The sequence below is a fragment of the Schistocerca cancellata genome, chromosome 8 (assembly GCF_023864275.1).
Source record: "Schistocerca cancellata isolate TAMUIC-IGC-003103 chromosome 8, iqSchCanc2.1, whole genome shotgun sequence".
Classification (NCBI taxonomy): domain Eukaryota; kingdom Metazoa; phylum Arthropoda; class Insecta; order Orthoptera; family Acrididae; genus Schistocerca; species Schistocerca cancellata.
This window is the reverse complement of record NC_064633.1, coordinates 227,341,063-227,358,162: the sequence shown is the minus strand read 5'-3', so window position 1 is coordinate 227,358,162 and position 17,100 is coordinate 227,341,063. Positions and strand designations below refer to the sequence as shown.

At 43.1% G+C, this 17,100-nt stretch overlaps 1 protein-coding gene across 1 annotated transcript in view; it reads right to left on the bottom strand.

The window, feature by feature from the left end:
* Positions 1 to 9,098: 9,098 nt before the first annotated feature.
* Positions 9,099 to 17,100, bottom strand: part of LOC126095478 (uncharacterized) — a 105,014-nt gene continuing 97,012 nt past the window's right edge. Inside the window, exons 7-8 of the mRNA XM_049910269.1 lie at positions 13,702 to 13,867; positions 9,099 to 9,379 (exon numbers count right to left, since the gene is read on the bottom strand). Coding sequence (XP_049766226.1) covers positions 9,240 to 9,379; positions 13,702 to 13,867 — 306 coding nt within the window. The 3' untranslated portion in view covers positions 9,099 to 9,239. The remainder of the gene's footprint in view (positions 9,380 to 13,701; positions 13,868 to 17,100) is intronic.

Genomic DNA, 17,100 nt, shown 5'->3' with positions numbered 1-17,100 from the left:
GAACGCTGTGCCCCGGATTGCACAGTGGTTAACTCACCTGGCTAGTAAGCATTACATCCCAGGTTCGAATCCCAGTTCAGTAGACAGTTTTGTTCGTCGCCACTGATTCGGCGTAATGTTCCGCCGTAGCTGACAGCTGTGATCCCCTTCAGTCTACATATTTCAGTTATTATTGTGGTGCAGTATGTTTCGGTCGGCACACTATCTTCATTACAGCTGAATCGTGGTGTCAGCGCAGTTAACTCCTTCGCTGCTTGCTCCTGCTGTAAAGGAAGTTCACAGGTCCAGCACCCGTTTTCTCAAAAAGGGGCAGACTAGCGATCTATCATCACAAGCGGTTAAAAATGAGTGGGAGTGACAGAAGAGAAAGATGAGAATTCTCAGTATCTATTATGCAGTTGCAAAATCGGCAGGTAACCCAAATTTGCTATGGAAAGACATTAGAACACATACGTGTAGAAAGAATTTGAAGATTTAATTGATGATGGAAGAGCAAAATATGTCACAGATCGACAGAAGGGATTCATTGTTCTGTACATCAAGAAGCATTTTGCCCCAAATTTGTACAAATGAAATTGGTGGTACGAATAGCACATTTTTCATTATTACACCGCAAGTTGCAACAGTATTCGAAGGAACTGAACGAAGAGAATGGACACTGTATATTACCGCAAGCTACACTGGTTGATAAAGAGGAATGCTACCGCTATCGCTTAATTTATGAAGAGAAATGGAAAGCGTGAACGAAAATTAGAATATCTGGAATGGATTGCAGAACTCACATTTTGAGTGGGTTTGACTGCATACCGGGCACATTGAGACACTGTAAGGAGAAAAAACTAATTCTTGATTTCATGGGGATGAGTTTAACAAAAAAATCGCATTGCGGAAGGGAAAAATTCTGGCAAAAAACACACCGTCCAATTTGCTAAGTTCACTGGCACCAAAGAAAACGTGAACATCGAATAATTCATTGTGACCCTGAAAGAATTACAAACATAGTTTTCTAAACGCTTTGAGGATACTGCTGAGCTGTTTTCCAAACCGTTTGCTGACTCAGTTGCAAGCTCTTCCGTGCATGTTCAGATGGAACGGATTGATCTGCAGTGTAATTCCTGTTTAAGAGTCAGATTCCTTTACGTTAAAACTCTCCACTAGGTCTACATTGTTTCCCTCGGAAATAGATTTTGCACGTTTCCATAATAAGGTCGCAAACGTGATATAATATTTCTATCAACATACGTGTATGAAAGGCTTTTTCCGATTGCGAAGCTAAATATATCACAGTTACAGGGCAACCTAAGTGCGATAATCTGTGAAGTGGTCTGTAACTGTAAGCATGCCGATAATTTACACCAGATGAAAATTTGTTTTGTTTGTGATCTATGTTGTTGATAAATATGAAATTTAAAACCAAATCATCTGCAGCATAGTTACATCGCCATTTAAGTGTAGCACGTTCGCAGTTTCCCCCTCTTACCTCTCCTCGCGCTCAGGCAGCATGAGTTAGTGGTGGGGGAAGTGTGCAGCCAGAGGAGAGAGTTATGGCACTCATTCCAGGGCACGGACACATTCCAAATTCTGGCCTGTCCTTGGGTCTGAGATTTACCAAACGGAAGAAACTTAACACTTTCGATACTTAAACGACTGACAGAGTTTTATTCATGGCTAGGGTAACAGCAAAACACCTAACATGCAGGTGAGGTCTACTTCTATAGATGTTACGACGCCAGACGCTTGAGAAATACAGCAGATCACCAGTTGCGGCGCATACGTTTGTTTACAAGAGAGTGCAGCTTAAACAAATAGTGTTCAACTGTCTTATACACAAACGCTAACAACTTACGTAACATTATTAGTTAGCAACAGAAGGCTTAATCTTCAATTCTTTTTATTTACGGAAACTTGGAAGCAGCGAAAGTAAAATGGCTGGAGAAGCAAATAAATTATACATCCCCTTCACCTACGTCAGATCTGTTGCTTCCTTTCTCCACAGTTGCGTACATGCTTCTAGTTCGTCCTCAGTCACCTGAAATCGACAAAAATGGGAATCCTTCAGATAGGTACCATATTTTTTCAGCACCCACGCACCGATCTTTGTGATCTTACCATATCGCAGCGAAGTAGCAGCAAGAACTACATCGTCCGGCATGAACAGCTTGTGTACGCGGCAGCTGTGCGGACCAAGCGGTCTGGTGGCGCATAAACCATGTTAGCAATAGACCACTAAACCCCCGATTCCCTGAAATATCGACATCTCATGTGTAAAACAGCTTCAGACGTCTGATTACTTTACAAATGTGTTAATGTGTTACATATTTGACTTTACGCCTGCAGGTGAGAACAATTTAGGAAGAGGTTTGAATGTACGCTTAAAGTTTGTTGGAAGTTGCTAAGTGTTCTCATCATGAAACATGGGATGAATGTAGTCTCAGTAATGTGCGCTCCATTTTTAGTAAAATCTATTTTTTCATGCACCTCAGCGTTTATGACGTCATATCACCTGAACTATGTGTCTTACAATGATACAATTTTCCTAGTGTGTTGAGTAATATACATGTTGTTCATAAATGAATATCGGGGTTTTAATGCTTTATAATAATTATTATATTAAACGTACAGTTATAAATGATATGTCTAATGAAAGAGCAACTCAAACAGTTTTACCAAGAACCTTATAAATGTTCAATTTGTCACACGGCACACCTTAAGTCTATAGCCGAGTTCTTCCCAAACGTTGATAAGTGTGTCTTCAGGATTGTAGCAACAGTTCCTTCAATCCGGTTTCTTAATTCAGGTTGGTCTGCTGGTAGCAGAGGCACGTACACACGATCCTTCATGAAGCCCCAAAGCAAAAAATCGCATGGCGTTAGGTCGGGTGAACGTGGAGGCCATGCAAAGCAAGCCCTGTCATTGAGCCCGTTGCGGCTTGTGTGCCGTGTGACAAAACATATCATTTATAACTGTACGTTTAATATAATAATTATTATAAAGTATTAAAACCCCGATATTCATTTATAAACACCCTGTATTTAGATACTGTCTGCATATTTTGTTGCGAATAGAGTTAGTAGTCAAGAAGTAATAAATTAAAACATGATACCTGATGTTGAAGACTCACTCCGTGCCTTCTTAAGCAGAAGCCTGTCGTACCTGTGCTGTCACCTGTACCCTCACCTCCTGCGATGCTCTTGTTTTCGTGGCGCTCTGCAGGAGGAAGGAGTAAGGACTGAGTCTGCACCGGGCATCGCAGGGGATCGGCTGTCGCGTGGTGTACTGCTGTGCCGCACTGGTGTTGTCCATGCGGCGCCCGTAGCTGTTGGCGAGCGGAACTAAAGAGTGGTTGCAGTGACCAGTAAACATAGGCTCTGTTCAAGAGTCGTTCCGCCTTTGCGCTGTAAAGGTACCCTCGGAGTTTGGCCTGGCTTGTACACCTAGGGCAGCACCCTGGGTTAATTTTCAGATGGTGAGCTATTTGTCTGATGTATCGTTTTCAAAACATGATTGCTGCATGTGGACACTATTTGTTTGAGGGGTTCCTTCTAAATCGCTTGAGTGTTGAGTTTGCGTCACCGTTAATCTCGAGAGGAATTAACTGACTTGTGCCCTGGCTTATTCTGCTATCAGTTCTTGATTGCGGAAATACGGAAGCGTCCGATCCCGCCCGTCTGCTTTGACCCATGACGTCACAAATATGGCGGAAACAAAAACACACACACACACTTTCCACAAGAAGCCTAATGAGACTAACGGGACAAGCGCGGGAAATGGGGTGTTTTGGGTGGGGGGGGGCAAACTAAATATAAACAAATTTAGACGCCTTGCGTAGCTACAACGTGTAAGTGAAGACAGCCGTGCATGAATACCCACCCACCTCCCCAGGGGTCGTAACCCCTGCAACCCATAGAAGATAAAGATGCTTCAGTAGCTGATTAGTGTTTTTTGTCTTTTTTAAAAAAAAATCTCACGGGATAGAACGAACAGATCAGAAAGATAAATATAATAAACTAAAACAGAAATTGGAGGAAACAGATAATTAAAATAAGTAATAAGCGTTTTTAAATTACAAAAAAAAAAATCTCACGAGATAGAACGAACAGATCAGAAAAGTAAATAAAATAGGATAAAACAGAACTGGAGACAGTCACACTCAAACCAAACTCCGCGCCGTCATGACGTCACACACGACAACACCCTTACGTCACGGGTCAAAGCCGACGCGTGGGATCGGACGCTTCTGTCGACCCCTTGATTGCTGTTATTTGTGGCCGATGTTCGGCGAGTTTGTATCTTATGTAAGTGAATTGCTACTTTCATGATTTGTCAGTGAATTTCTCGCCTACATGCTAAGGGTTAACTTTCAACTTAAGTTGGATTTTGCTGTGTCACTTTCCGCCTGTGGGCGGTTGTAACTTGTTGAAAACCTTGTGCCGTCAAAGAGCGGTATTTTTAGAGGTTATAACTAAGTGCAGGTTTTCTTTTTAAAAGATAGTGTTCCTTCACGTCACCAGACTTATCGTATGCAGGCTAATTCCGCACTGGCTGCCTAGGCTAGAGGACCTTGTCATAGTTGCTATTTTTTTTTTGGGGGGGGGGGGGGTCTTCAGTCTTCTGACTAGTTTCATGCGGCCCGCCACGAATTCCTCTCCTGTGCCAACCTCTTCATCTCCGAGTAGCACTTGCAATCTACATCCTCAATTATTTGCTGGATTTCCTCTACAGGTCCCTCTAGTACCATGAAACTCATTCCAAGAAGTCTTACCAATATCCTATCATCCTGTCTCTTCTCCTTGTAGTGTTTTCCACATATTCGTTTCCTCTTCGATTCTGCGTAGAACTTCCCGTTCCTCACCTTATCAGGTCACCTAATTTCCAACATTCGTCCGTAGCACCACATGTCAAATGCTTCGATTCTCTTCTGTTCCGGTTTTCCCACAGTCCATGTTTCACTGTCAGACACTGCTGTGCCTCAAACGTATATTCTCATAAATTTCTTCCTCGAATTAAGGCCTATGTTTCATACTAGTAGACTTCTCTTGGCCAAGAATGCCCTTTTAGCCTTTTAGTCATTACTAGTCTGCTTTTTATGTTCACGTTGCTCCGTCTGTCCATTGGTTATTTTGCTGCCTTGGTAGCAGAACTCCTTAGTTTCATCTACTTCGTGACCTTCAAACCCGATGTTAAGTTTCTCGCTGTTCTCATTTCTGATTCTTCTCATTACCTTCGTCTTTACTCGATTTATTCTCAATTCATAATCTGTACTCTTACACTGTTCATTCCATTCAGCAGATCATGTAATTCTTCTTCACTTTCACTCAGGATAGCAAAGTCATCGCCGGCTGCTGTGACCGAGCGGTTCTAGGCGCTTCAGTTCGGAACCGCGCTGCTGCTATGGTCGCAGGTTCGAATCCTGCCTCGGGCATGGATGTTTGTGATGTCCTTAGGTTAATTTAGGTTTAAGTGGTTCTAAGTCTGAGGGACTGATGACCTCAGACGTTAAGTCCCAAAGTGCTTAGAGCCATTTGAATCATTTTTGAGCAATGTCATCAGCGAATCGTATCATTGATACCATTCCACCTCGAATTTTAATTCCACTCCTGAACTTTTATTTCCATCATTGGTTCTTCGATTTACAGATTGAACAGTAGGGGCGAAACACTACATCCCTGTTTTATACCCTTTTTAATCCGAGCATTTCGTTCTTGGTCGTCCATTCTTATTATTCCCTCTTGGTTCTTGTACATATTGTATATTACTTGTCTCTCCCTACACCTTACTGCTATTTTTCTCAGAATTTCGAACAACTTGCACCATTTCACATTGTCGAACGCTTTTTCTACGTAGATAAATCCTATAAAAGAGTCTTTATTTTTCTTTAGTCTAACTTCCATTACCAACTGCAGCGTCAAAATTGCCTCTCTGGTGCCTTTACCTTTCCTAAAGCCAAACTGATCGTTATCTAACACATTATCAATTTCTTCATTCTTATGTATATTAATCTTGTCAGCAACTTGGGTGCATGAGCTGTTAAGCTTATTGTGCGATAATTCTTGCACTCTCAGCTCTTGCAGTCTTCGGAATTGTGTGGATGATATTTTTTTCCGATAGTCAGATAGTACACTGCCAGACTCATACATTCTACACACCGTCTTGAATAGTCGTTTTGTTGCCACTTGCCCTAATAATTTTAGAGCTGCAAATTCAGCTAAATACTTAGGGATCACGATTACAAGTAACCTAAATTGGAACGATCACATAGATTATATTGTGGGTAGAGCAAACCAAAGACTGCGATTCATTGGTAGAACACTTAGAAGGTGCAACACGTCTACTAAAGAGACTGATTACACTACGCTTGTCCGCCCTATTCTGGAGTGCTGCTGTGCGGTGTGGGATCCGCATCAGGTGGGACTGACGGATGACATCGAAAAAGTACAAAGAAGGGCAGCTCGTTTTGTATTATCGCGAAATAGGGAAAATAGTGTCACAGACATGGTACGTGAATTAGAGTGGCAATCATTTAAACAAAGGCGTTTTTCGTTGAGACGGGATCTTCTCGTGAAATTTCAATCACCAGTTTTCTCCTCCGATTGGCACCTACCTACATAGTGAGAAATTATCATCACGATAAAATAAGAGAAATCAGGGCTTGCACGGATAAATTTTAGTGCTCGTTTTTCCCGCGTGCCGTTAGAGAGTGGAACGGTAGGGAGACAGCTTGATGGTGGTTCATTGAACCCTGTGCCAGGCACTTTATTGTGAATAGCATAGTAATCACGTAGATGTAGTAGATGTAGATGAATGTTATTGATCCCCTCTGCCTTGTTTGATCTTAATTCCTCCAAAGCTCTCTTAAATTTTGATTCTAATACAGGATCCCCCATCCCTTCTAAATTTTTTAGGAAATCTGTATTAAAATCTCCGGAAATTACTGGTTCTTTTTGTCTGACAAGTAGCTTTCTAATACATAGATTTCTAATAAAAAACTGAAAGTTTCCTAGAGGTGATCTGCAGACTGTTATAATTACAAGAAAAATAGTCTGCAGTAATACATCACAAGCAGATGCTTCTAGATTCTGATGTACCCAAAAACTGCTTCTTTCAATAATTTTGACTTTGTGTACAACTTTTAGGTATGTTTCAATTACTCCTTTTCCCACGTCAGCTCTGCATGAAGATTATGCTATTTTGCAGCCCAGATATGCAACTTTTCTATCCTTATGGTTTCATGTGTTCAGACAGGCACAGAACATATAATCAGAATTTTCCGCATCTTTCAGACATACAATACTCATCTATCTTGCCTTTTAGCTCTTAATAGTCTGATGAAACAAACTTGTACTTTTTTGATACATATATTATGATCATGTCCTGTTCTAATTTCTTTCGAGACTGTCTTTCTATAACCTGACTTTAGCTTAAAAAAAGAATATGCTCCTCTGACTCCACTAATCAGAGTTTGCACTGTGTGCTTTTGGCTCCTCGTACACTCCCTGCAATATTCTCAGTTAATCTGTCCCTCCCCCTCCTATTTAGGTGCTGGTCATGATCTGTGTATCTCCATCCAACTGCAACAACAGGTGCAGCACAGATATGAGGCTGTGTTTCAGTTAAAAGCAGTCCACTCAGCTCTTTGTTAACATGGTTGACAGCTTTGTTAATCCTGGGCTGGTCATAACATTCAACAACCTCCCACCAACTCCACGACGCATGTGACCTGGTATTCTACACCCAGCACTTCCTGTAGCGTCCCCCCCCCCCCCCTCCTCCCTCCCTCGACAGCTACCCAGCAGCAGGACGTTTTTTCTGTCTACTTGATGTTTCTGTTGATGTAGACTAAAGCTGCCCCTATGAGTTTCTCTCAAAAACTGGTTGAGACTCTTACCATGTTTCAGGTAACGAATCAAAGTGGTTGCTAACCGTAACCTGAAATGTAATTTCATTGCGTGCTTCATGCCTGCAAATTTAGCACGTAGTGCCTCTTGATGTGCAAAACAAGAATCCCGTCTGCCAACCGTTACAATGTTTCGCTGTTTCATCGTCAGCTAAGTCTTTAAATTCTGTCGTTCCTTAACAAATACGTAGTACCCGTTGATTATGTAGCTGTATATCGCACAATAGATACTGAAAATTCTTATCCTTCTCTTCTCCCATTCCCATTCATTTTTAAAATACCTGTGACGATAGATCACTAGACTGCCTCTTTTTGTGCGAAAAGCCACTGTAATTGTCAACTTCTTTTATACCACAAATATATAGCGAAATGTAAACAGCACTGAGACCATGGCTCTGACAATAAAATGGTTCAAATGGCTCTGAGCACTATGGGACTTAACATCTGACGTCATCAGTCCCCTAGAACTACTTAAACCTAACTAACCTAAGGACATCACACACATCCATGCCCGAGGCAGGATTCGAACACGGGACCGTAGCGGTCGCCCAGCTCCAGACTGTAGCACCTAGAACCGCTCGGCCACTTCGGCCGGCACGGCTCTGACACACTGAAGAAAGTCATAACGATCGAAACGTGCCACAGCGCAATGCTAAATAAAGATCGCACTGTACCGAGAACTTTCTAGAGGTACCAAGCAAAGTCTCAGCCCGTACGAGGCCCGCAGCCCACACATCGTGCCCCCGTGCAGTTTGGCATGCCACGGCCGAGCCCGGTCCGGGCTGTCCCATATGATATCCGCACCATCTGTCACACCAAACCCGTAGGAGCATGGGCACCTTATGTAGCCACCTGTACACAACAGCCTAGACAATTGGGGCATAGCGCAAATAAAATGAAGACGTCCATAAGATAACCAAAACTGGATCGGTGCAGGGAAAAAGATACAGCAATGCTAAGACCTGTTATGTGCTAACAGACTGTAATTCACTTTGTTCTAGACACTTCTTCCTGGAACTTGTCGGGTTGCATCGGTTGATTCCTTAGTTGTTAAGAGCAGTACATATTATTAAACATTTTGTACAAATTTCCCATACTGGAGGACTTCTACCTGTTGCATGTTTGTCAAGTGATTAATTAATTTTGCCACAGTTCTTATTAGGAAAGGTTTGTCCACTTTATTACGGAGGTAATGTTACACCAGTTAACAACGATGTAGATAGGATATGCAGTGAGTTGATGGTGTAGCCTCCTGACGTGTATAAGGTGCTGCGTGTAATATCCGCCGTTCTGTAGGACCGCAGCGGTCTCCAGAAGACGGCAGCTGCTGTTCCTGGGAGAGTGGCTACACCTTTCCCATGGTTCTTTCCAGGAGAGCGCGCCGCAGCTGCCCCCTGCTGACCTTCCCCGTGGCGAGGCGAGGGATGGACTCCACCAGGAAGACGCCCCCATGCAACAGCTTCTCCTCGCTGCCGCACGCTCTCTCTGAAATGCAGCAAGTGACGAGTTTTTACTTCACTGAGATAGGCAGTGTGGGTAAACCTAGGTTAAATAGATGTAGGACTGTAGCACATACAGCATTGGCGGAGCAGATGAAAACACATTTTATATGATCGCAATAGTAGAAAGGACCAGATAGTTGTAATTAAAGTGCATCTGCTCATGGAGGTCGAGTGTGGTCTGTAATTATCGTATGGCAGCGAAACTTGGTAGATATGCCAATGTCTTAATATGGAACAGATTTACACTGGCAAAAAATTAGTTCCGATTTTGGCCACCAGGTGCAAATCTGGAGCTGTACAGCATCTAATCGACATCGCCGGTGCTCATATTCAACAAACCTTGTAAGCGGCAGTTAGTAATAAAATCTAGATTAAGCCTTTGTCAGTTGTTTGATCTTTTCTGCCCACGCCCCGTTCCAAATCCATTACATACAGAAACTTTTCTATACGTCTTCAAAGAGCCAGCACTGCACTTGGTGGCAATAATTGAATTGGAACTAAGTTTTTTTTCCAGCGTAAATCGGCTCCGCATTAACGCATTAGAATGTCTATAAAGTTACGCTTCCGTATGATACTTACAGCCTACACTGAAGCTCTGTGAGGAATTTGTATTTTAATTATATCTCTCGGTAATAGTTGTAAAATGAACATCATCGTACATATATACGGCAAATAACTTTTATTAACACTTACGTGTGCATCTAAGAAGTTCTCAGGGGACAGACTAACAATCAAATGACAACTTGTCTGGGAAATGCATGCATGCTTATTCACTGAGCTGACGCACAGTGAGCATGAACAGCCATCTTACAGCCAATGGAGCACTATTCATCATTTTAATTTGCAGCTCCCTGTGTTGGCCGTGTTTGCAGTTAAAGCTGTTGGATGTGAGGTCAGCCAGTTATGCAAAACACCGTTTTTTCTCAGTACTAGTGGAAAATACTTGTTATAGTTACGTGTACATCACAACACCTCAGCATGATGCGGAGAATGGAAGTGCTTGACTCAACGAAAACTTAAGTAAAAACGAATATAGGCGCGAAAACATCGCGACAAACTAAATTACATCCTAGAAGATAGGTTAACTCCCAGCAAAAAAACTTTCTTATCAACATCGTTTGATTGCAGATGACAAGCTACCTGTAGTAATTAACACACAAGTGATCCAGAAAATTCATGCACACCAAATGTAAAGGTATTTACAAAAAGAAACGATATGTTGTTTGAACTAGAGATGCACATAATTTTATAATCATTTAACAAAAATGTTCACATTGCAGAATAAATAAACACGAAAACCCACTAATGATGGCACAGTGGTGCCGAAACATGTATGGGTACTGAGAAAAAACAGTGTTTTGCATAACTGGCCGACCTCACATCCAACAACGGAGCACTGTTGAAACAACGCTCGTTGTTAAAGTTTGCCAGAAAAGCGACAGAGACAGATGAAAAGCTGACGTAAAATGTACACAGCAGAAGATTTTAGCCGTGAAAAATGAGTCCACTGGTAGTTCAAACACTCTCGTGAGCGTCGTCATGATGAAGCACCTTACTTGGTCCGAATGTCAACAACCTCATCGGCCTATCTTTTCCGTGTATTGCTTACTTTTTTTAGTATGGTGACGAATAGTCTGACTCTGTAAAGTTACTCAGGTTATATGTTTTGTTGCCGACATTACGGCAAGCCGAATTCACAGGCTACGGTGCTCTGAGCAGGAGACCTAGCGGTATGTTAGAGGTTGGTCATAGTATTTCAAGCATTATTCCAGAGAATGTCTACAGTGTATGTAACTAGTGGGCACGAGATTGCAGATCTTGACGCAGCAGAAATTCTCCTTTCCAGAAAGCGTTTGCTGTTGGGGAAGAAAAGCGGGAAAAATCGATTTTGTAGTAGCATCATACTTGTCTTAGAAATTTGTGAAGCTCTAAGGATTTGTGAAACTAACCACCTCAGCATATTTCTGTATCTCACTGACATAAGGAGAAAACACCAGACACAGAAAAATACAATTTTTAACCGAACCATAAATTTTTCAAATGTCAAGGAAGCAAACTCAAAAATTTTTGATCTGCTTCTAAGCCTTCACTGTTCCTCACGGCCAAAACTCTAGATCAGGCACGAGCAAACAGTTACTTAGGCTCTTTTACGTGACTATATCTTACAAACAGGTGAGTGGCAAAGGAAGAGATGCTCCTGATACCTGCGAGCGTTGGTTTCCTTGCAGGACGAACACTGAAGCGCCAATGAAACTGGGATAGGCATGCGTATTCAAATACAGAGACACGTAAACAGGCAGAATACGGCGTTGCTGTAGACAACCCTTATATAAGACAAGTGTATGCCGCAGATGTTAGGTCGATTACTGCTGCTACAATGGCAGGTCATCAAGATTTAAGTGAGGTTGAACGTAGTGTTGTTGTCGGTCCACGAGCGATGGGATACAGCATCTCCGTAGTAGCGATGAAGTCGGGATTTTCCCGTAGAACCATTTCACGAGTGTACCGTGAATTTCGGGAATCCTGTAAGACATCAAATGTACGACATCGCTGCGGCCGGAAAAGGATTCTGAAAGAATGGGACCAATGACGACTGAAGTGACAGAAGTGCATCCCTTCCGCAAATTGCTGCAGATTTCATTGCCGGGCCATCACCGAGCGTCAGCGTCCGAACCATTCAACAAAACATCATCGACATGGACTTTCGGAGCCGAGGGCCCACTCGTGTACCCTTGACTCGTGTACGCCTCGCCTGGACCCGTCAATACCGACTGTAGACTGTTGATAAATGGAAACATGTTGCCTGGTCCGACGAGTCTCGTTTGAAGTTGTATCGAGCGGATGGACGTGTACGGGTACGGAGAAACCCTCATGAATCGATGGACTCTGCATGTCAGAAGGGGACTGCTCAAGTTAGTTGAGGCTCTGTAATAGTGTGGGGCGTGTGCAGACGGAGTGATATGGGAACTCTGATACATGTAGATACGTCTCTGACAGATGACACGCACGTAAGCATCCTGTCTGATCACGTGCATCCATTCACGTCAAGGTGCATTCCGAAAGACGTGAGCGATTCCAGCAGGGTTATGCGACACACCACGCGTCCAGAATTGCTCCAGGAACACTCTTATGAGTTTAGACACTCTCGCTGGCCACCAAAATACCCAGATATGAACATTATTCAGCATATCTGGGATGCCTTGCAACGTGCTGTTCAGAAAAGATGTCCACTCCCTCGTACTCTTACGGATTTATGAACAGCCCTGCAGGATTCATAGTGTCAGTTCCCTCCAGCACTACTTCAGACATTAGTCGAGTCCGTTCCACATCGTGTTGCGGCATTTGTGCGTGCTCGCTGGGACATTCTTACTCCAACCAAAGATATGCATACAAAAGCGCCTATAAGAAAACAATATTTTTTATTTACCTGGAACTTCTACACTTTTGTACAGACCGCTTATATTTTTCACAGTCAATAAAATTGTTATGGCTCTGTGACTACCGACGTTTCGGGCAATATTGGCATTGGCCTTGCACATGGTGTTTTTTCTTCTTTTTTTTCTTCTAACTGCTAAACGTGAAAAGTTTGGTTGTTATTTTACTGGCAGAATATTCTGTTGGGGATGAAGAAGAGTTGTTATACGTCCTTTATTTATGTTCGCATTATTTCTTTTTGTTGACGTTCTAGATTGCTGTTCGCTTTTTTGCTTGCCACTGGTGGAAATAGGCGAGTGGGAAACGGGTGGCAGTTGTGACGTAGAGGTGTTTACTGGCCACCTAGTGCCAGCTGAGGCGTGCCAGTAGTCTGTGTAGCTGCAGCCGCTGGTGTCTCCCGCGCGCCTGTGTGTTGTTTCGCGTGAGCTACTGTTCCGTAGCGCTGTTAGTGCTGGCAACCAAGGCGCCCGAAGTCAGCACCCGTCCTCTCTATTCATGTAGGTTGGTCGCTTGGCTGTTTCTATCGCCTTTCTAATCTTCCTTCTGAAGGTAAGATGTTGTTTCCCCAATATTCGGGCTTCTCGAAAGTCTATTTGTTATTATTTATTTCATAGCAAACTTACTTAATTTTAAACTTCATAAGGCTTATTATTTCATTCCTTACACTCCTCGAATCTAAGATAGCAGCTCGCCTCCCCTCCCCCACCCCCGTCACACACACACACACACACACACACACACACACACACACACACACACACACGCACACACACACGCACACCTATTTGCAGATATGCAAGGATGCAATAATTTTTCAGCAGCAGTGAATGTTAAATGCGTATTGTAAGCGATCCGAAGATGTGGCCTGACCTTTGACCAGTTGCTTCAGCTGCTCTGGAGTGACGGTGGCACCCTGGGTCAGCACGACGAAGGCAGCTGGGTGCTCCTGGTCCTCGTCGTGTGGCAGGCCCACCACCACCGCCTCAGACACCTGCGGGTGTGCCAGCAGCCACGCCTCCATCTCTGACGGCGACACCTGAAAGACCAGAAACTCCTCTGTGCACCACCGCAAAATACATATTGTGTGCATTTCAAAAGAGTACACCGGCCGCTGTAGCCGAGCGGCTCTAGGCGCTTCAGCTCGGAACCGCGCGACTGCTGCGGTCGCAGGTTCGAATCCTGTCTCGGGCATGGATGTGTGTGATGTCCTTAGGTTAGTTAGGTTTAAGTAGTTCTAAGTTCTAGGGGACTGATGACCTCAGAAGTTAAGCCGCATAGTGCTCAGAGCCATTTGAACCATTTTTGATCTGAGGTTTGGAGAACCGGATTCCTCTAGCTGGCGTCTCGTAATCACAGCCAGTCCGTTCCAATCGTAAGCTCTGGTCGTACTGTAGCGGCCACCCTGTGGTGAAGCAGCAAACCGACATGTGTCATAGGGAGCAGAGATATTGGCTTAATTACATGGTCGGAGAGAATAGTAGAAAAATTTATTAAAAAACAAAAATCCTTTAATCTCAAGGTGTGCTGCACGTCAGCGAGATGAATGGCTGTTGAGGCGGAACAGCCATTATCGGGCAGTTTCTGAGGAACGTACCGCTTTAACCAGGCAAGCAGGGCTTTTTCTGGGTGGACCTCTATTTCCGTAGCTCTTCGTGGGACGACCAGAAAGCGTATATCACACACTTTCAGCTGTTCGGGTGGTCTGTTCGGCATTATTAACACCCGAACCCGGAAGTAACCCCGTATAGCTAACCCACGTCAGACGTCTGCCAATGTAAGAGACGTCAATAATTGTAACAGACCAAACTCTGTGATAAATAATGCGTTCATTGTTATTAAATGTGTGGAATGTTCGTTTGAAAAATTGGTGACTTTCTACATAAATCACTCGACGGATTTGCAGGATAACTGAACTCTATCAAAACGCCACGTAATGGAAAGCTCCAGGTCGTGACAGTGAACTCTATTCAAGTTAACAATGTGGTAGAAGCCAAATAATTTGTAGTGTATGTCATCAACACTGTTCTGCACACGGCTTTAAATTGTTGCAAAGGGAGTTGGTACCTGCCGAAACATAACGGATACAGTTTGCAAAGAGCTGCAACAGTGTCATCAAGGTAAAGAATCGTATAATTGGAGTAAATCGTGAGCTCAAGAAATACCATTTTTATTATGACTTCCCACTTATATAAGAAACACTAAAACTGCGCCAGGCGTTATTCGTCTTGAACTTATGCCGTACATACTTAATCTAAAGCGCTGCTTTAAGTCACTCAACCAACGTATGCAAAAGTCACGCTACATGCGAACGGAGCAGTTCAGCGGGAGATAAAGGTTGCACAACGTATATTTTACTTTGAGGCGAATTTAATTCACAAAGGCACCAATGTTCATGAAGCCGTTCGCCTCAGTATTGAAGTAGGCGGTGTTGGCACTCATACAGTGACAGTTAAGCAGAGCACAGCAATCAGCAACTGTACACGTAGCTGCAAACCTGAGGCACTGTTTACGCCAACAGGTCATACTGTCAGGAAGAAAGATACACCACCACGGCAGACCGAAAATGAGAAATAGAAGAATGTTGCTATTAAAATACCCTTACTGCCGTCCTCCAAATCCAAACTAGGGACGAAAACCAACGGAACAGAAAGACCAGATGCAAAACCGTCAGACCATGCGATGTTGGTCATTTCTGATGGTTCAAACGATGACCACAGATCCGATGCCCCGAGTTGCGCAGCCTCCAAATTGTTTGAGAGTAACTGGGACAAGCTTGGCTGCTCGCACTTGTCTGTCTGCCCTCAACTTTAGACATTCAAGCATCGCGGACAGTAGCTGCAGTTGTTTCATAATATACTAGCATATTTTGAGTCACGTAAGTGCTGTTTTATCATCAGTTAACCATTCCACACGTCTATTTCATTATTCATTGTATTATGAGTTTTATTTTCCACCATTTCTATCAGGAAAGAATTAACACTTCGATATGACACCGATCGGGCATTGGTGTGATTACTAATATGTAATGTCCGTTGTTAGTTATTGTATGTGCGGAATCTGTAATCATTCAGAAAAGAAGTCAGAGATCTTTCAGACGAGTCATATAACTCAGAGCAACTACCAAGTTCCTAAAATTCAGTCGATCCCCATCCTCTGTTGCGCCACTCCCAATACCAAAATTGCAAAATATTTGAGCTGGAGGAGGTGCAACCAGACTTAAAGTTTCTTACTTTTTTCCAGTTACGGATCAATACATTTTACAACAATAACCAGTCTACCTCTGAAGATGGTCATCACAAACAGAAATCAATTACTCGGAGTACAAATATTGTGATCCGTAACTGGAATAAAAAGTAAATAAATAAATCGCATCAGATAGTATGAACGTCGATGTCTGTCTCAGGGAATCAGAAAGTCCATCAAATAACCCACCCTCATCTGCAAACTCCCTACCACGGAGGAACGTCAAGAGGAATGACTAAGAAAAACTTCACTGCTAAGATTGCTACTACTGCTGGAGCATGAATAGTTTCAGGACATATGTGGAGGAACTACGACTCCTAGACTACCGATAAATGCCGGCCGTTGTGGCCGAGCGGTTCTAGGCGCTTCAGTCCGGAACCGCGCTACTGCTACGGTCGCAGGTTCGAATCCTGCCTCGCGCATGGATGTGTGTGGTGTCCTTAGGCTAGTTAGGTTTAAGTAGTTCTAAGTCTAGGGTACTGATGACCTCAGATGTTAAATCCCCAGGCGGCGCCAGGTTGGCACTTCAGTTCCGTCAATTATGAAACAACACTGCTACATCTCCATATCTGAGACGGATACTGCGTTATCTGAGGATCGTTACAAGTCACGTTTGTAGTCATAAAGGTAAGATTGCTGCGCTTAATTCCGTCACTGACGTAAACTTCCGAAAATACATCTGTCAGCGCCATCTTTACATTACGATATCTTTTCTGTGTTCCAGTTTGGATGAAATAGAGCCTATACGTTACCTCACGCTACTCTCATGTTACCTGTGAAAACCCCACGAAAATTCGTCTACGAGGTTTGGAGATTAGCGTCTTTAAACATACAGACAGACAAATACATTTTTACAGTTCTATTTTTAGTATAGATATAGATTTTACTAACTTTAAAAAAAGATGGCTCTCCAAATTTTACTTTTCGGCATTCGTTTTATAACATTTTGTATAAGAAACGGTTTTAAAACAGTTTTCGCTTATCGCTCTTCTCTTGGCTGTTCACTCGTGTTTTCCACTGTATCTT